The 19966-nt window shown below is 50.4% G+C and overlaps 1 protein-coding gene and 1 long non-coding RNA gene across 3 annotated transcripts; one reads left to right on the top strand and one right to left on the bottom strand.

Moving 5' to 3' along the window:
• Nucleotides 1-3246: 3246 nt before the first annotated feature.
• LOC138414819 (uncharacterized) lies at nucleotides 3247-19059 on the bottom strand. Its single transcript, XR_011246968.1, has 5 exons — nucleotides 18915-19059; nucleotides 12124-12206; nucleotides 11747-11812; nucleotides 4856-4955; nucleotides 3247-4405 (listed from the first exon to the last, which is right to left on the bottom strand). It is a non-coding gene; the product is annotated as an uncharacterized lncRNA (long non-coding RNA).
• On the top strand, nucleotides 8830-11159 carry C2CD4D (C2 calcium dependent domain containing 4D). 2 transcript variants are annotated; one of them, XM_069542567.1, is made up of 2 exons: nucleotides 8830-9061; nucleotides 9930-11159. In XM_069542567.1, the coding sequence occupies exon 2, from the start codon at nucleotides 10008-10010 to the stop codon at nucleotides 11046-11048; it is 1041 nt and encodes a 346-aa protein (XP_069398668.1). In that variant the 5' UTR covers nucleotides 8830-9061; nucleotides 9930-10007; the 3' UTR covers nucleotides 11049-11159. The 2 variants fall into 2 exon arrangements, with proteins under 2 accessions (XP_069398668.1, XP_069398663.1); XM_069542562.1 differs by lacking the exon at nucleotides 8830-9061 and having other exon boundaries at nucleotides 9692-11159.
• Nucleotides 19060-19966: the final 907 nt, after the last annotated feature.

The raw sequence follows: 19966 nt of genomic DNA, 5'->3' as shown, positions 1-19966 counted from the left end.
TATGTGAAGCAGCCAGCAAAACCAAGGGCCATGGCGGACATATCAGGTGAGAACAATGGTAAAGGAGGAAAAAGACTGATATGGCTGGTGCACATTTCCAGGGAGGAAAGGTTTGATGTGAGAACAGCTATGTCATTGTTCAGTCGCTCATTGGTGTCCAACTCTTTGTGACCCCATGGACTGCAGCACGCCAGGCCTCCCTGTCCATCACCAACTCCCAGAGTTTGCTCAAACTCATGTCCATTGAGTCGGTGATGCCATCCAACTATCTCACTTTCTGTCATCCTCTTCTCCTCCTGCCTCCAATCTTTCCCAGCATCAGGGTCTTTTCCAATGAGTCAGCTCTTCACATGAGGTGGCCAGAATATTGGGGCTTCAGCATCAGTTCTTCCAATGAATATCAGGGTTGATTTCCTTTAGGATGGACTGGTTGGATCTCCTTGCAGTCCAAAGGAATCTCAAGAGTCTTCTCCAGCACCACAGTTCAAAAGCATCAATTCCTTGGCACTCAACTTTCTTTATAGTCCAACTCTCACATCCATACATGACTGCTGGAAAAATCATAGCTTTGACTATATGGACCTTTGTCAACAAAGTAATGTCTCTGCTTTTTACTATGCTGTCTAGTTTCAAGGAGCAAGTGTCTTTTAATTTTGTGGCTGTAGTCACTGTCCACAGTGACTTGGGGCCCAAGAAAATAAAGTTGGTCATTGTTTCCATTGTTTCCCCATCTATTTGCCATGAAGTGATGGGACTGGATGCCATGATCTTAGTTTTTTGAATGCTGAGTTTTAAGCCAGCTTTTTCACTCTCCTCTTTCAACTTCATCAAGAGGCTCTTTAATTCCTCTTTGCTTTCTGCCATAAGAGCGGTGTCATTTGCCTATCTGAGGTTATTGATATTTCTCCGATAAGTCATGTCCAACTCTTTGCAACCCCATGGACTATAGCCTGCCAGGCTTCTCTGTGCATGGGATTTCCCAGGCAAGAATACTAGAGTGGGTTGCCATTTCCTTCTCCAGGGGATCTTTCCGATCCAGGGATCAAAACCCTGTCTCCTGCATTGGCAGGCAGATCCTTACCACTGAGCCACCTGGGACACCTTTTATTAGGTATGGTGATGCCAAATGCTGAAACAGATAAAGCTTTGCATCTCCGTAGTCTAACCCTTTTCATAAATGGACTAGTTTTCATTCAGGTTAGGTCTAGTGTTTGGTTTTTGGCAGTCATTCAGTAACCTGACTGACAAAAGCTCTGTCATCTTCAACATGCAATTTCCAAAGTCATCCTGGGTTGACGCCTAGTTGCCTAATGAAAGAAGAGAGAATCACAGGGAGGTTTTCAGAACCAAGCCTCAATGTGTTTCCTCAGTCACAAGACTCCGCCAAACTGAAAGGAAGGTTGGCTGGAAAACATGGTCTAACTCCATGTTGTGGAAGAAAGGGAAATGGGGTTGGTAAGTAGCTAGCCACCACTGCCTCAGTTTGAAAGGAGAATCAGCAGAGGAGGGTGAGTCTGTGTCCAAACTCTCATCCTGCCAAGTAAAGAATTCAAATTCAGGGTGTTCAGAGAAAATGAGGTTTTTGTGGCATGGAACAGGGTCAGAGAGTTGGACACAAATTCAGCAGTGGTGGGTGGATCAGGCTCTCTTTCTAGTAACTAGACCACACACTTCCTAAGCCATCAGTCTTGAATGACAAGCAAAAGATCAGTTGACATGGATTTGAAGGGACTTGATCCAGTGCCTTCCAAAAACTGGAGATTTACTAGAAGCCACAGCCAGAAACCTTGTGGTAGCTATTCCTTCCCCGACATACTCACATAAAAATCCTTTCTCAAGGACTTCCTTAGTGGTCCAGGGTTAAAACTCTGCACTTCCAATGCAGGGGGCATGGATTTGACCCCCAGTCGGGGAACTAAGATCCCACATGCTGCATGGCACAGCAACAAATGAAACAAAAAACACCTTTCTCTTGTGCTTTCACAGTTGCCTTTGAAAACCAACTAAACCCAGAGTCTAAATCAGTGTACACCAAAAACCTATTGTCCTTTATCATGGTTCAGTTCAGTTCAGTTCAATCGCTCAGTCGTGTCTGACTCTTTGAGACCCCATGGACTGTAACATGCCAGGCCTTCCTGTCCATCCACCAACTCCTGGAGTTTACCCAAACTCATGTCTATTGAGTCAGTGATGCCATCCAACCATCTAGGGCTAATCTTCATTTATTTATTTATTTATTTTAATATAAATTTATTTATTTTAATTAGAGGCTAATTACTTTACAACATTGTATTGGTTTTGCCATACATCAACATGAATCTGCCACGAGTGTACACGTGTTTCCCATCCTGAACTCCCCTCCCATCTCCCTCCCCATCCCATCCCTCTGGGTCATCCCAGTGCACCAGTCCCGAGCATCCTGTATCATGCATCGAACCTGGAATGGCGATTCGTTTCACATATGATAATATACATGTTTCAATGCCATTCTCCCAAATCATCCCACCCTCTCCCTCTCCCACAGAGTCCAAAGACTGTTCTATACTGTTGCCCCTCAGAATGATATCTGTCCTCATGGTTTCTTTTGCTGTCTCGCATACAGGATTATTGTTACCATCTTTCTAAATTCCATATATATGCGTTAGTATACTGTATTGGTGTTTTTCTTTCTGGCTTACTTCACTCTGTATAATAGCCTCCAGTTTCATCCACCTCATTAGAACTGATTCAAATGTATTCTTTTTAATGGCTGAGTAATACTCCATTGTGTATATGTACCACAACTTTCTTGTCCATTCGTCTGCTGATGGACATCTAGGTTGCTTCCATGCCCTGGCTATTATACACAGTGCTGCGATGAACATTGGGGTACACATGTCTCTTTCAATTCTGGTTTCCTCGGTGTGTATGCCCAGCAGTGGGATTGCTGGGTCATATGGCAATTCTATTTCCAGTTTTTTAAGGACTCTCCACATTGTTCTCCATAGTGGCTGTACTAGTTTGCATTACCACCAACAGTGTAAGAGGGGTCCCTTTTCTCCACATCCTCTGCAGCATTTATTGCTTGCAGATTTTTGGATAGCAGCCATTCTGACTGGCATGAAATGGTACCTCATTGTGGTTTTGATTTGCATTTCTCTGATAATGAGTGATGTTGAGCATCTTTTCATGTGTTTGTTAGCCATCTGTATGTCTTCTCTGGAGAAATGTCTGTTTAGTTCTTTGGCCCATTTTTTGATTGGGTCGTTTATTTTTCTGGAATTGAGCTGAAGGAGTTACTTGTATATTTTTGAGATTAATCCTTTGTCAGTTGCTTCATTTGCTATTATTTTCTCCCATTCTGAGGGCTATCTTTTCACCTTGCTTATAGTTTCCTTTGTTGTGCAGAAGCTTTTAATTTTAATTAGGTCCCATTTGTTTATTTTTGCTTTTATTTCCAATATTTTGGGAGGTGGGTCATAGAGGATCCTGCTGTGATTTATGTCAGAGAGTGTTTTGCCTGTGTTCTCATCTCTCTCTAGGAGTTTTATAGTTTCTGGTCTTATGTTTAGATCTTTAATCCATTTTGAGTTTATATTTGTGTATGCTGTTAGAAAGTGTTCTAGTTTCATTCTTTTACAAGTGGTTGACCAGTTTTCCCAGCACAACTTGTTAAAGAGATTGTCTTTTCTCCATTGTATATTCTTGCCTCCTTTGTCAAAGATAAGGTGTCCATAGGTGTGCGGATTTATCTCTGGGCTTTCTATTTTGTTCCATTGATCTATAGTTCTGTCTTTGTGTCATTTAAACATTTCCAAGAGAAGAAGGGAAATATATTCCATCTTTCCCATACAGTCAAGAAAAAGAAGAAAACCAAAACAGTTGTATTTGGAAACTCAAATACAACTTGCTTCTTTCTTTTCTCACTTGGCAACTGGATGTCAACACTCAGGATGACTTTGGAAGCCAAGTGCTGAGGATGGCAGAGGTTTGATATACCCTGTCACTTCTCCACTGGGACCAGTTTCTAGCAGAAAACAAGCATAAGCTGAAAAACATACAGAAGTAGGAGGGTCTCAGGCAAGACCCACAGCCAGGCTGGGAGTGACAGCCTTGATTGGAAAAGGCCTGGGGGGCAGGCAGGGATCTCCAGAATGGAAATAAGATCACCAGCTGCTGGAATGCTTCTCTAGCATTAAGAGAGTCGACGGATGCCTCTCTTCTCACAGAGGGCCAAGTATTGCAGCTTTCTAGGCAGAAACAATGGGAGGTGGGACCTCCACACTTTAAAAGCCAATTCCATGTGTAGTGCGTTCATCTGGAATGCAACTACTACTCAGGTAGATTGGGTGGAATCCAACAGGCCATCCAGGCAAATGTGCTAGCTTATTTTGCTTGAAGCAAAGGATGTGTGTTCTCCAAATATCTGAATCAAGGGCCAAGAGAAGCCAAAGAGTGAATAAAGCAATTATAAGACTAACAAGTTCAGAAAGCAAGGGCTATCAATAGTTCATATCAGCTCCCCCTAAGGTCTTCCTGAAACTAAGATCAGAGAGTTAGGTCATTCATCAAGGGTCCTGGGTGAGGAGCCAGAGATGCAAGACATAGTATATCACCAATCCTATCACCTGCCAGTACCTGCAGTGAGCGCGCTGGCCAAGTTATGCTGCCTGAGGCCACTGCTCAAGGACAAGGGACAATTTAGCCCAAAAGCCCAGGGAGTCTAGTAGTTGTCTGCTGACCCAGAGGAAAAGTCTCTCCCCTCTGTGTCTCTTCTTCTGGCTTGAACCCAAGAAAGCACTCTGTCCTGCCCAGTCCTCTAAGTGTCCTTCTACAGTGGCACTGGAGGAAAAAGGAGGTCAAGGCCCCAGATCACCTCTAAAGTTCTTGAGTGGCAGCAATGGTGCTGGAAGTGGGGGGAAGCCACACTGTGGGTCCTCATTCAACGAAGAAGCTCTGCTTAATAATGAAGACCCCTGGAGTACAAGAAAGAACAGAGGTTCTTTAAGATAGAAGATCTGGGTTCTAGTCTCAACTCTGCTACTCTTTGGCACATCATTTCTTTTGAGGTCTGTTTCCTGCTCTATAAAAATGAAAGAGTAGATGAGGTGACCTCCAAGTTCCGGGTCTGATGTCTTATTGTTCTAATAAAGTCGGCTTTCAGCTCCCTGGTGTGCCGGTCATTTGAGTGATTGCTCTCAGATCCCCACCCTTGTCCTACTCTGCCTCGGACTGCAGAGGCCCAGTGCCTGCAGTCTGCATTTCCCAGTCTCCTCTGTCATCAGCTTTGAAAGGCTCTGGTGGCAGACTGGAAAGCGGGAAGTCGGGAGATGTAAGGGTATTTCTCGCCCTTTTCTGTTTTGAGAGGCAACTCACGTAGGGGCGTAGATCCTACAAGTAGTTTTGTAGACCCATGATTACAGATCCTACTAGAAAGCCCTCACCTTCCTATTTTGCCATTTTTGTTCTTCCACCAACCTTGGTGACAGGTTCCCTGTGATAAATGCCCTCTGTTGAACCATCTGACAACTGCTTGCAACCCCATGGACTGTAGCCTGCTGGGCTCCTCTGACCATGGAATTCTCCAGGCAAGAGTACTGGAGTGTTTAGCCATTTCCTTCTCCAGGGGATCTTCCCGACCTAGAGATCAAACTCAGGTCTCCTGCATTGCAGGCAGATTCTTTACCATCTGAGCCACAGGGATATAAAGTGGGCCCGTAATACTGTCCAGCAATCACCCTGCAGTCACTCTCCTGACTCCATGGATTGCAGCATGCCAGGCTTCCCTATCCTTCACCATTGCCCAGAGTTTGCTCAAACTCATGTCAGTGATGCCATGCAACCATCTCATCCTCTGCTGTCCCCTTCTCTTCCCACCTTCAGTCTTTCCCAGCCCCAGGGTCTTTTCTAATGAGTCAGCTCTTCGCATCAGGTGGCCACAGTATTGGCGCTTCAGCTTCAGATCTAAAATTGAGCTCCTCATATTTTCCCCCTCAGCAAATGGCAACTCCATTCTTCCAACTGTTAGAGCCAAAAACCTTGGATAATTCTTTCTCTTTAGATAAGGATGGATCCATCATGAAATCCTGTTGATTCTGTCTTCAGAATAGGGCCAGAAACTGACTACTACAATGCTGATCCATGCCCCAATCAACTTGTGCAAAGATTATCTCAATATCCTTTTATCTGTTTTCCCTACTTATGCCCTTATCCCTCTATTTCTACTGTCAGCACAGCCGCCAGAGCAACCCTTTTAATGCATGTCCAGTGGTATCACTCCTTAGCTCACCACAAGGAAAAGCTAAAATTGTTACAGTGGCTTCAAGCCCCATAAGATTCTGGCCTTACTATCTCTCTAAGGTCATCTTCCCATCATTCGTTCTGTTCCAGCTGCAATGGACTCTGCCTCCTTAAACACTCCAGGCATGCTTCTGCTTCAGGACTTTGCATTTCAATTCCTTCTGCTTAGAATGCTTTCCTTTCTCCTTCCTTCATATCATTACTGAAATGTTACATTCTCAAGATGGCCATCCTTGACCCCACTATTTACAATTGTATGCTCTCCTCACACCCTCAGTGATCCTCCCCTACTTTAATTCTCTCCCCAACACTGATTTTCATCTGACAAGCTGTACTTTTTACTAATTCATTTTTGTCTATGGTCTTTCTTCTCCCACGAAAGTAGAGATTCCATTTGGCCAGAAGATTTCTCTGTTTTCTCACTTCTATATCCTCAGAGTCTAGTACACAGTGCCTGGCATGTGGTGGGTAGTCAATAACTATGGATGGTTGAATGAATGAAACTAAAGAATCAAACTTCCCTGAAGCCTACCCTTCCTCTGGACTTCTAATCACAGAAGACAAAAATGTCCTTATTGTCAAGTAAGATTGAATTGGGGTCTCTGTTTTTGTGTGCTTGTAGCAGAAGTCAGTCTAACTGATACGCAAGCGTGATCTTTTTCACTCTTTGGTTGTTTTTTTTAATTTCTGTGCAGTTCCCTGGGTCTTCGTTGCTATGCGTGAACTTTCTCTAGCTGCAGCAAATGGGGACCACTCGTTGCACGGCGCGGGCTTCTCTTGTTGCAGAGCACAGGCTCCGAGCGCGTGGGTTTCAGTAGCTGCAACACAAGCGTTCAGCAGTTGTGGCACATGGGCTTAGCTGCCCCATGCGTGTGGGCTCTTCCTGGACCAGGGATGGAACCCATGTCCCCTGCATTGGCCAGTGGGTTCTTAACCACTGGACCACCAGGAAAACGTCTATGTATGATCTTAATCTTCATGCTAACTCTGAAGTTTAGATAGTTTCTCTCCATTTTTCAGATGGGAAAGGAGAACTTCTGAGAGATTAAGTTACATGCCAGAGGTCATACAGTTAGTAAATCCCAGGGCTCAAATCCCCAACCTGACTGATGCCGCAGCTGTGAGTTCTTGGCTGCAGCACTCCACACAGACCACTGTCCCCAGAAACGACACCAAGGCTGAGCTAAGTCAGAAGCCTTTGGATTGGAGGGTCTGGGTGCTGCCAGTCATCTCCATAAAGGAAACATTTGCTCCCTGAAGACTCTTAAGTATCAGATGTCAAAATAATAATCTCGTTCATTTCCTGAACTTCACAGTTTGCCTTGTTGCTGTCATTATTGTCTGTCTGTTTCCCCCTTCTATGTATCTCTAGCATTTAACACAGTGAAGGATAAAAGAACTAATTCAGATACAATTCTGCTTGAAGTGAAAATGTTAGTCACTCAGTCGTGACTGACTTTTTGAGATCCCATGGACTGTAGCCCGCCAGGCTCCTTGTCCATGGAATTCTCCAGGCAAGAATACTGGGATGGGTAGCCTTTCCCTTCTCCAGAGAATCTTCCCGACCCAGGGGTGGAACCCCGGTCTCCTGCATTACAGGCAGAATCTTTACTGGCTGAGCCACCTGCTAAATATCATTCATTTATTCACAGTCCTGATTAAGCATCTGACTTGTTCTAAGCACTGTCTTTGTGATGCTTACAGCCTGCTAAGAGAAGAGGATATTAAACAGTCACAGAAATAAATCACACACACACAAAAAGAAACTGTGAACAGGGCCATAAGGGAGAAGTATGGGGTACTATGAAATCAGACAACAGAACATCTTAATTTCAATGGGAAAATGTCAGTGAGGACCTCCAGATCTGAAGGGTGAAGGGGAAGTGGTCCTCGAAGACGGATGTCCTAAGGAGGGAATGAAGGACGGTGAGTGTTCCTGAAGTACAGCTGATGGGCTCATCTTGCCAGTGGTGGCCTGTGCTTCCTAGAATCTGCCTTCAAGGACAGGAAGGAAGGGGGAGACACTATATTTACAGCTTAACACACATCTGGCAAGCCTGACCTCTACTCACTGATGGAAACAGCTCTGTCCTCAGTGTCTCTGTGTCCAGATATTTCCAGCTTGGTCACTTTTCCCTGGTCCAGTGTAATTCAAAGAACCAGTCACTGCAGTCACTGTGTTTGGGAGCAACTGGGATGTCTCCAGAACTAAACAATGGGGGCCAAGGCAGGATTCCAGCAGGGAGGGCTTTGCAGAAGTTACCGTTCGTGTGGTCAGGGTTGTGGGTTTCACCTAGGAGGGTTGGGAGGGGCCCGGGTAGCATTAAGGGATGGAGGCCACCGCAAAGGAATGGCTATCTCTCTTTTCACAGCAGCCCTCCCCAACTCCCAGCAGAGAAGGCCCCAGGGCACAGGGCTGGCTTGCTGCTAGAAACCTGAAGGAAGGAGTTAAGAAGGCCGGGCTGATGGATTTAAAGACAGAGCTGTGTTTATCCAGGAAAAGAGGTCGTACGTAGGCAACGGAGGCCCCTGCCAGCTCCTCCCAGGACTGGGCTGGGGGAGCAAGCTGGAGAGGAAGTTGTTCCCCTCCCGGCTTCGAACAGCTCCTGGCCCGAGGCCAGGACCCAGAGGCGGCCCACAGGTGAGGCCTGAACTCTGGGCGCCAGGCCGAGCCCACTGCCTTGGAGCTCAGACTCCCAGACAGAAAGTCGGAACATCGCGCTCCCTGGGAGTGCGGCGAGCGGGTGCGGTAAGCGCGCCGCGGAGGGCCTCCCGGAATCAGGTCAGAAGGTGACGGAGAATCAATGCTGTCTTTGTGCTCAGCGGTTTCCTAGGGGGGAAAGGAGTGGAGAGTGGGAGGGGCGGCCCAACTACTCGGTCCGCTGCAGACTCGGGATGCGGTAGGACTGGGAGGTAGGGAGCCGGACAGCCAGGGCTTAAGTGGGGGGGCGGCATTCTGTGTCCCCGAGAGGTGCTCTTCTTGAGCAGGCCGTGGGTGCTCTCGGGGCGGCAGTCAAATGTGCAGGCAGTTCGTTTCTGGCCTGGAACGGCCCCGGAAGGCGAGGGAGGAGCAAGAGGATACAAGTGGGGCGAGGGACGAAGGATGGCTCAGTCTGCAGAAACTTGCGCAGCCGCAGGGGACGGGAGCCAAGGGATGGGGCTGGGGAGGGGAGTGGTGGGAGTCCCAAGCGGCGCCAGATCAGACCGGGGAGGAGCGCCCCGGTGTTCCGGAATGGGCATGGGAGAAGGGGTGACCCCCCTCCCCTAGGGCCGCGGTGTCTCTTGAGGAGGAGAGTGCATATGAGGGAGTTTCAGCTCTGGGTCAGTGTTTTTGACTACAGACCTCTTGATGATGTGGTGTTACTCGATTCTTCTAGTAGGAGTCTAGGGTTCCAGTGGGTGTGTTAGGCCTTCTCACTCTGAGGTGGGTGTGAAAGCAGTGGGAGAGTCTGTGTACTCGTATGTCCGAGGCCTGCCCAGCCCTGGACTCCATTTCTCTCCGGACCCTCAGACTTTGCCGCCCTTTGTTTCCGCCGCTCAAAAAGGGCCTACTGCGCCGGTTGGGCCCCCAAAGAAGGGAGCGGCGGCAGATCGCCCGGTGTACGATTGCAGCATCATTCACCTTGGGCTCCCCTCCTTTCCTTGCCCAGGCCTCCACGCTGGACTCGGATCCTCTCGGCCTCGTGGAATTCGGGCTTTCAGCACCCCACCACCGCCGCCGCCGCCTCATGTGGCTCTTGGAGAAAGCTGGCTACCGGGTAGGGGCCGCGGAGCCCAGGGCCCGGTGGGCGCCCTCCAGTTTGTTTCCTAAGCGCCGCACCCCGTCTAGCCCGTGCCCCAACGTCCTCACCCCGGATCGCATCCCGCAGTTCTTCATCCCGCCTCGACTCCAGGACCCAGGTGGCCCGCTGCCCCACAGCGGCGGGCGCGGCCTCCCCGCGACCTGTTCGCTGCCACACCTGGCGGGCCGCGAAGGCTGGGCCTTCCTGCCCGAGAGCCCGCACACGCGCCGGCGCGAGTCCCTGTTCCACTGGCCACCGGCCACCCCCGCCGGCGGGCTGCCCCCCGCGCCGTCCCGCCTGCACGTCTCCGCCCCGGACCTGCGCCTCTGCCGGGCCCCCGACAGCGACACGGCCTCGTCGCCGGATTCGTCGCCCTTCGGCTCGCCGCGGCCAGGCCCCGACCGGCCCCGGCCGCCCCGGCCGAGCTCGCTGTCCCGGCTGCAGGCGAGCTCGGCGGCCACCAGCCCGCACGCCTCGCGCCGCGCGGGACCGCCCACGCCGCCCCTCTTCCACCTCGACTTCTTGTGCTGCCAACTGCGGCCGACCCAGGAGAGCGTGCTGCACCTCGAGCCCCGGGGAGGGCAGCTGCGGCTCTCCGCCGAGTACCCGGCCGGGCCCGGGCGGCTGCGGCTGCGCCTGGTGAGCGCCGAGGGCCTGCCGCGGTCGCAGGCTGGCCCCGGGAGCGGCGGCGGTGGCTGCTGCGTGGTGCTGAGGCTGCGGCCGCGCTCCCGGCCGCGGGGCCAGCGGAGCCGAGTGGTCAAATGCAGCACCAACCCCATCTTCAATGAGGACTTTTTCTTCGATGGGCTCGGCCCGCCGGACCTGGCCGCCCACAGTCTGAGGGCCAAGGTGCTGGACAGGGGCGCAGGATTCCGCAGGGACGTGTTGCTGGGGGAGTGTGAGACGCCCCTGATTGCCCTGCTGCCGCCCTTGGGTGGTGGGCTATGTCCCGGGGCCTCCCTGGTGCCTGCCCATCTCAGCCTGTAGCCTGAGAGAAGGTCTCTTCCTCGGGAGGGCTCCACCGGGTCTACAGTCTCCATTCTTTCCATCTGCCCAACATGTATTTATTTCTGCAAATAAAATATCTGCTTCCCCTTGTTTGCACATTGCTTCTCAGATCTGCAGCCTGCCCTCCTCCCTCTGCCCTGGCCCTACAAGGGATGGAGGAAGCTCATTCAGGTTTTCTGATTCGGAGCAGACTTTAAGAAGTGGTTCTCAAACTTGAATTGAGTATCACAATTACCAGACATCAGAAATGCTGGATGAGCTTGTTAAACATAGGGAAAGAATCCCGAGCTCTGTTCCTGAGAGACTCAGACACTAGTTTACTAGGTCTGAGCTGAGTGGGTCCGAAGTTCCCTGCTCAACACAGCACCTATCCCTTCAGGGGGCCGTCCAATCACTGTAAAGCTCTGTGACTGAAGCTGCAGCATAACTCACCTTCCCCTGGGGGTTCCTGGGGGGTGCACAGGGGAAATCAACACCCCCCACCCATCTAGCACCCCACTCACACCCACATCTGATCTGAAGAAGTGAAGTGAAGTCGCTCAGTCGTGTCCGACTCTTTGCGACCCCATGGACTGTAGCCTACCAGGCTCCTCCATCCATGGGATTTTCCAGGCAAGAGTACTGGAGTGGGTTGCCATTTCCTTCTCCAGGGGATCTTCCCAACCCAGGGATCGAACCTGGGTCTCCCGCATTGTAGGCAGATCTTTACCATCTGAGCCACCAGGGAAGTCCAACCTTCTGATCTGAAGAGAGAGATGAAATTTCTGGGTCTTGGGAGTGAGTCAGAGGATGTCAGACTAGCACACTATGCCTTTAGGGATCCTCGCTCCTGCCTGTTCCTGCCATACCTAGGCCTCCCTGGGGAGTAAAGCAGTACTTGAGTGCTGAAAGACCAAGATATAAGGTCACAGGGATTGAGGTCCTACGGGCAAAGGGGGTCCCACTGGACTGTGAGAGCTATTCTCATGGTTTTGCTCAGAAAAGGCTACCCAGGTGAGTAGGGGCAGAATGTGGAAGATGGATACATGTAGGTCACAGTGTATTTACCTCCTACCTGAATGTCCCTGACGTCAGCAGTGACCTTCTTCTCTCTCACCCCTCCTTCTCTGAAGCTGGTTCCTCTTGGCTCAGGGCAGGCTTGGAAGAGGAAAACAGGGAGGAGGAGAGGGAGGGAGGGAGGGAGGGAGGGAGACACTGTGCCAACACAGCTTCTTTTTCCCACCCCCTTGGGCCATTTCTCATTTTGCCAAGTGCCCGTAACCAGGGCCAAGCCTTTGTTACCTATAAACCTCAGCATATATAATGCTACCATTACACACACACACACACACACACACACACACACACACACACGCATGCTCCTCCATTCCTTCTCCCTCCCCTGATTAAGTCCCTCTCCAACACACACACACACACACACACACACACACACACACACGCATGCTCCTCCATTCCTTCTCCCTCCCCTGATTAGGTCCCTCTCCAACACACACACACACACACACACACACACACACACACACACACCATGCTCCTCCATTCCTTCTCCCTCCCCTGATTAGGCCCCTCTCCAATCCCCAGGCCAGGGAAAATCTTGCTCCAGATGTCCACCAGGTGGTAGCATTGATCAACTAATGTTAAGCACTAACAGCTACAAAAAAAATGATCGCCATGAAATGGCAGCCCACTCCAGTGTTCTTGCCTGGAGAATCCTGTGGACAGAGGAGCCTGGTGGGCTGCCGTCTATGGGGTCGCACAGTGTCGGACACAACTGAAGCGACAGCAGCAGCAGCAGCAGCAGCATGCAAGGGAATCTTATCCAACAACTTGTCAGCAACTCCCATGAGAGTTAAGTACTATTGTTAATATTGTTATCCAGTGTGACCTCAAGTTTTACTAATCCAGTGAGGGATAGAACTAGGATTTAAACCACAGTCTGGTCTTAGAGTCTGAGCTCTCAGTCACCTCACTATAGTGGTGCTGGAGAAGACTCTTGAGAGTCCCTTGGACAGCAAGATCAAACCAGTCAATCCTACAGGAAATCAACCCTTAATATTCATTGCAAATGACACCATCTTATGGCAGAAAGCGAAGAGGAAATAGCCTCTTGGTGCAAGTTAAAGAGGAGAGTGATAAAGCTGGCTTAAAACTCAACATTCAAAAAAAGAAGATCATGGCATCTGGTCCATTGAGTTCACTCAGTCGTGTCCAGCTCTTTTTGACCCCAAGGACTGCAGCATGCCAGGTTTCCCTGTCCATCAAAAACTCCAGAGCCTGCTCAAACTCATGTCCATCGAGCTGGTGATGCCATCTGACCATCTCATCCTCTGTTGTCCCCTTCTCCTCCCGCCTTCAATCTTTCCCAGCATCAGGGTCTTTTCCAATGAGTCATTTCTTCCCATCATGTGGCCAAAGTATTGGAGCTTCAGCCTCAGCATCAGTCCTTCCAATGCGTATTCAGGACTATTCAGGATTTCCTTTAGGATTGACTGATTTAATCTCCTTGCAGTCCAAGGGACTCTCAAGAGTCTTCTCCAACACTACAGTTCAAAAGCATCAGTTCTTCAGTGCTCAGCCTTCATTATGGTCCAACTCTCACATCCATACATGACTACTGGCAAGTCCAGAGTTTAGTTTTGACTAGACCTTTGTTGGCAAAGTAATGTCTCTGCTTTTTAATATGCTGTCTAGGTTGGTCATAGCTTTTCTTCCAAGGAGCAAGTGTCTTTTAATTTTATGGTTGCAGTCACCATCTGCAGTGATTTTGGAGCCCAAGAAAATAAAGTCTGTCACTGTTTCCATTGTTTCCCCATCTATTTGCCATGAAGTGATGAGAGGAAAAGGGGACAACAGAGGATGAGATGGTTGGATGGCATCACCGATGTGATGGACATGAGTTTGAGTAGGCTCTGGGAGTTGGTGATGGACAGAGAAGCCTGGCGTGCTGCAGTCCATGGGGTTGCAAAGAGTCAGACACGACTAAGTGAACTGACTGACTGATGGGACCGGATGCCATGATAGACTTTATTTTCTTGGGCTCCAAAACCACTGTAGATGATGACTGCAGCCATGAAAGTAAAAGAGGCTTGCTCCTTTCATGACAAACCTAGACAGCATATTAAAAAGCAGAGACATTACTTTGCCAACAAAGGTCTAGTCCAAACTAAACTATGGATTTTCCAGTAGTCACCTCTGGACATGAGAGTTGGACCATAAAGAAGGGTGAGTGCCAAAGAACTGATGCTTTTGAACTGTAGTGTTGGAGAAGACTCTTGAGAGTCCCTTGGACTGCAAGGAGATCCAACCAGTCCATCCTAAAGGAAATCAGTCCTGAATATTCATTGGAAAGACTGATGCTGAAGTTCCAACACTTTGGCCACCTGATAGGAAGGGCTGACTCATTAGAAAACACCCTGATGCTGGGAAAGATTGAAGGTAGGAGAAGGGGATGACAGAGGATGAGATAGTTGGATGGCATCACCAACTCAATGGACATGAGTTTGAGCAAGCTCCGGGAGTTGGTAATGGACAGGGAAGCCTGGAGTGCTGCAGTCCATGGGGTCGCAAAGAGTCAGACACCACTTGGTAACTGAACAACAACAACCAGCTGCCACCTCCCAGTCAGGTCACTTCCTTCCCTAAGATGATAGCTCTCCAATCTTTTCAGCCTGTGAAGTCCACCCATAGGTCCAGTTCTATCCCTAGTACTGTCCTTCTTCAACCCGAAATCCTCCCCTGACAACGTTCGGTGAACAGCTGTATCTGATGCCTCCTTCAAAGGAGAAAGAAAAGAAGAAGCCAGTCGCCTTTCATTCCTGCAGTCCTTCAACAGATACTTAGGGAGGGCCAGCAGGGGCTGCGCTGGTGGCTCAGTCAGTACAGAATCCGCCTGCAGTGCAGGAGACCTGGGTTTGATTCCTGGGTCGGGAAGATCCCCTGGAGAAGGGCATGGCAACCCACTCCAGTATTCTTGCCTGGAGAATCCCATGGACAGAGGAGCCTGGCAGGCTGCAGTCCATGGGGTCACACAGAGTCAGACATGACTGAGCGACTTAGCACATACACACACGGCAGGTGCTGAGCTTTGGATACAGCAGTGATCAGAATAGAAACGGGAGCCTGTTACGCAGAATGGAGTCAGTCCAAAAGAGAAAGATAAATATTGATATCAACACATATATGGAATCCGGGAAAATGGTGGCGATGGACTTATTTGCAGGGCAGCAATAGAGACTCGGGGCTTCCCAGGTGGAGCTAGTGGTAAAGAACCCTAAAGAATCCCTTGGACAGAGGAGCCTTAGGGGCTACAGTCCATAGCGTTGCGAAGAGTCTAACGCAATTGGAGTGACTTAGCATGCAGATGCGGAGAAGGCAATGGCACCCCACTCCAGTACTCTTGCCTGGAAAATCCCATGGACGGAGGAGCCTGGAAGGCTGCAGTCCATAGGGTCGCTGAGGGTCGGGCACGACTGAGCGACTTCACTTTCACTTTTCACTTTCATGCATTGGAGAAGGAACTGGCAACCCACTCCAGCGTTCTTGCCTGGAGAATCCCAGGGACAGGGGAGCCTGGTGGGCTGCCATCTATGGGGCCGCACAGAGTTGGACATGACTGAAGTGACTTAGCAGTAGCAGTAGCAGCATGCAGGTGGGGTCATACAGAGTCGGACACAACTGAAGCAACTTAGCAGCCACAGCAGCATGCAGGCACAATAGAAACATAGCATAAAGGACAAGCTTGTGGACGCAGGGAAGGAAAGGAGAGGGTGCAGTGAATTGAGAGGGTAGCATTGAAACATACACATTACCACATGTAAAATAGCTAGCTAATGGGTAGTTGCTATATGACACAGAGGGCTGAACCTGCGCTCTGTAACAACCTAGAGGGGTGGGAGGGAGGTTCAAGAGGGAGGGGACATATGTATACCTATGGCCGATTCATGTTGATGTATGGCAGAAACCAACCCAATATTGAAAGCAATTATACTCCAATTAATAAATAAACACTGAAAAAAAAACAGAAATGGGAATCAGATAAGTTACAAAATGAATAAGCAAAATGTAAAAATGTTACTCGGTAATCTGTTTTAGAGAAAATTGAAGCAGGAAAGGGGCAAAGGAAGGAAGTCAGACAGAGAGAAGAAGGGAGGAATGGAAAGAGAGAGAGAGAGACTGAAACATCTCTTTTTAACCGCAGTACTTTGTACCCGTAGGTCCTGTATTTTACTCATTATGCCAGTTAATCATTGCAACCACTCAGCAAGGTGGGTTCTGTTCCCGTTTGACCGAGCCGATAGATCGGAGAGGTTAAGTAAACCTGCCTGAGGAGCAGCCCTGGCTGCAGAGAAATTCCAGGACTGTGGCTTCCTCCACACCTCCTACTGCTGCTCAGAGGTGGCTGAGAGGTGAGAATTCAAGTCCATTCCAGTCAGGAGCAGTTCACTCAGCGTCCACAGCTGCGACCTTCCCCTCCCCACACCATGGGGACCACAATGTCTCAGGAGGAACTTCCTGGCGAGCTAAAGCCACAAAAGCATGCCCTGGGGCTAATAAGGTCAGACTAATCCCTCCAGTGTGCAGACTGCTCTGGCCTCAAAGTATGTTCAGACACAAGTCTGGACTGTTATTATTGTCCCTCTTTTATTTTTTTTAATTAATTTATTTATTTTAATTGGAGGCTAATTACTTTATAATATTGTAGTGGTTTTTGCCATACATTGACATGAATCAGCCATGGGTGACCATGTGTCCCCCCATCCTGAACCTATTGTCCCCCTTTTAATGATGTGGTAATTGAGGCCTGATAATAGTAGGCTGCATTTTTATCTGTCTTTTGGCTCCAAAAATCAGAGCTCCTGCTTTTCAACGCTCCTTGCTGCATCCAAGCCTGCTGCTGCTGCTGCTAAGTCGCTTCAGTCGTGTCCGACTCTGTGCAACCCCATAGACAGCAGCCCACCAGGCTCCCCCGTCCCTGGGATTCTCCAGGCAAGAACACTGGAGTGGGTTGCCATTTCCTTCTCCAATGCAGGAAACTGAAAAGTGGAAGTGAAGTCGCTCAGTCGTGTCTGACTCTTAGCGACCCCATGGATTGCAGCCTACCAGGCTCCTCCGTCCATGGGATTTTCCAGGCAAGAGTGCTGGAGTGGGGTGCCATTGCCTTCTCCACATCCAAGCTTAAATGACCACAAATGTTAACTGACAGACAAGGGGACATGGAATGTTCGGGCCAGGAACTAGGGTCAAATTTCTACTGTCCCTCCACCCACAGTGGCCTTTGTGACAGGAAAGGGGAGAGCTGGTGACTGAGGCGTTTATAGAAGCAGGATGTCTTTTCTTTCATGGTTGAGGGGCCTGGGCCCCCTTCCTGAGTCACTCCAGTGGGTTGAGGTCTCCCCAGGCATGGACCTCTTAGGGAGGACCTAAAGGAAAGTGTTCCTAATCTCTGGGTCAGGCTTCCCAGAGCGGGTGGGCCTCGAAGGATGGAGCTGAGGTAGTATGTGGCATGCAGGCTGCCCAGGTCCCCGTACTTTCCACCTTTCCACCCTAGGCCCCCCCAGGAGGGCAGGCCTGCCCTGAGCTTTAAGTGGTTTCTGTGGTTTAGGGGTGGGGAAGAAGGGAAAGAGAAGTTGGTGACTGTTCCCCAGTTCCAAGCCGCCACCACCACCCTCCACCCCCTCTAGGCTGCTTGCCCCTCACTTTCAGATTCCCCTGATAAGGGAACTTGGGCACGTGGGGGGTGAAATGATTCTCTGATCCCTATCAGCCTCTTCCTTGCATAAAAATGTGAGGAGGAAATAACCAATGCCCTGCTCTGAAAGGACTGATTCCTCCAGAAAGGGGGCTGCGATTGGAGCAGAAGAGAGGAAGGGTAGGCAGGAGGGGACTTCCCAAAAGGATGAGTTACCTTCTTGCCCCAGGGAGAACACCAGCCATCCATGCTTAGGGCAAGGAAGGGGTAGAAATGTCCAGGAAGTGTGTAACTAGCTTAGGTCTAGGAGGACCCTGTCTTCCCAACCACCAGTCACTTCCTCCCCCACCTTACACAGTGACCCGAAGTGGCAGGGCTGAGAGAGGCAACCAGACCTGTGGTATCTGGGGCAGGCAGGGCTGCCTGGCACCATGCTGGGGCCAAGTGTCCATTGCCAGGTGCTCTGCATGGCCTCTGCTCTGTGCCCATGCTTGGGAGGTCAGGAAGGATCCTGAGAGACCCAGAGTCACAAAGGGAGGGTTAAAGAGAAGAAAAGAGAGAGATGAGGCACAAAAAACAGAAGAGCCATAGGCATGGGGGGTTGGCAGGGGGAAACACAGAGACAGGGTCCTGAGTGGAAGCAAAGCCAGCTGTGGGTGGGGAGGGGCTAACAGAGCAGCACTCCCCGTGGCCCTGCCCCCCTGCCTCTCACTGGCTCTATTGATCTGCCTGGGGGTTCTTCAGAGAGCTTTGCTTACTGAAGCCTGCCCAAGGGGCTGCACCCCAAAACAGACCAACATCCTGTTCTGTGCAGAGAAGTATACATAGATGCGTGGGCCACGCATTTACCAAAAGGACACGGGGATAATCAGAGTCTCAGAGACACAGACACACGCCCTCAGACTCTCGGTACGAGAAGGTCCCCAAAAGTTTCCACTTCACTCTTCCTCACTCCCTACCCCCTTGTCAACCATCCTGGGAGCTGGAAAGTCCTTCTCTACTTCTAACCTCTGTCCTGTGAGCTGCAGCCCTGGGAGACTCTGGGAGCTACCTGGGAATTGAGGTGCCGCTGGGAGCTGAGCGTGAAGCTCCAGGGTGGGGCACAAGTGGAGGATGGCAAGATGGGAGGGCAGGCCGGGGAGGGGACAGCTACCCGCCTCTCCACGCCAGGTGCCACGTGCACCACGTCGGGGGGAGTGGGCTGCAGTCACGAGGCTGAGGCGTGTCTGGCTCCTGCTCTGCTGTTTACCAGCTGGGAGTGAGAGCAGGAGGAGGTGCCAGGGAGCCTCCCCACTGCAGCCTGGCCGCTGGCCAGCCAGCCTGTTGGGTAACCAGGAGAGCCAGGCCCAGCTAATCAAACTCTGGGCTGAGGCTGTGCAGGAGATCAGTGGCACCCAGGATCCTCAGAAGCTGTATCCTGTGGCCTCCCCAGAGCCCTTCCTCCGTGGGGGCTGCCAGACTGGGGCGGGGCGGGGGGGGGGAGAATCTCCTTCCTGCAACTACTGCATGAAGCATGTCTCCTCTACACTCCTCTCCCATTGCTCCTCTGCCTCGGCACACACCTCCAGGCCTGCCCTCAGCACCCAGCAGACCAGGAGGCTGTGAAGGCATCAGGGAGCTGGGGAGTTCTAGGGAAGGTCAGCAAAGTGCAGACGCTAAGTCGGCAGAGGCCTCAAGGAAACCAAGAACTGCTGGGATGAACCCGACCTCATCCTGTAGAAGAGGCACCATCCACCAAATATGCCACCCCATCTTCATCTCTCCCCTCCCCACCTCCCCTTCACCAGTCACCTGTCTTGGTGGCTCAGTGGTAAAGAATCCACCTGCTAATGCAGGAGACACAGGTTGGATCCCTGTGTTAGGAAGATCCCCTGGAGGAGGAAATGGCAATCCACTCCAGTATTCTTCCCAAGAAAATCCCAGTGACAGTGGAGCCTGGCAAGCTGCAGTCCGTGGGGCTGCAAAAAGTCAGACACGACTGAGTGACTGAGCACACATGTCTTGGTCAAATAGAAAGCGCATGATTCTAGAGTCACAAAGACCTGGGTTCAAATCACAGCTCAACCACTTACTGTCCTTGTACAATCCCTGGGCAAGTTGTGACTATCTTCGAGCATCCGCTAGCTTTGAGCATCACATAGGTATCTGAAGCAACTATGCTTGCTCCATGGTGGACATTGGGAGGATTGGAGAAAATCATGGATTTACA

Source organism: Ovis canadensis, chromosome 1, assembly GCF_042477335.2.
Source record: "Ovis canadensis isolate MfBH-ARS-UI-01 breed Bighorn chromosome 1, ARS-UI_OviCan_v2, whole genome shotgun sequence".
In the NCBI taxonomy this organism is placed as follows: Eukaryota; Metazoa; Chordata; class Mammalia; order Artiodactyla; family Bovidae; genus Ovis; species Ovis canadensis.
The sequence above is the reverse complement of the archived record's forward strand: the minus strand, read 5'-3'. Positions and strand labels throughout refer to the sequence as shown.

What these genes read in the sequence shown, in the direction of transcription:
- C2CD4D (XM_069542562.1), top strand. Translation starts at nt 9,741, where the DNA reads ATGTCCGAGGCCTGCCCAGCCCTGGACTCCATTTCTCTCCGGACCCTC.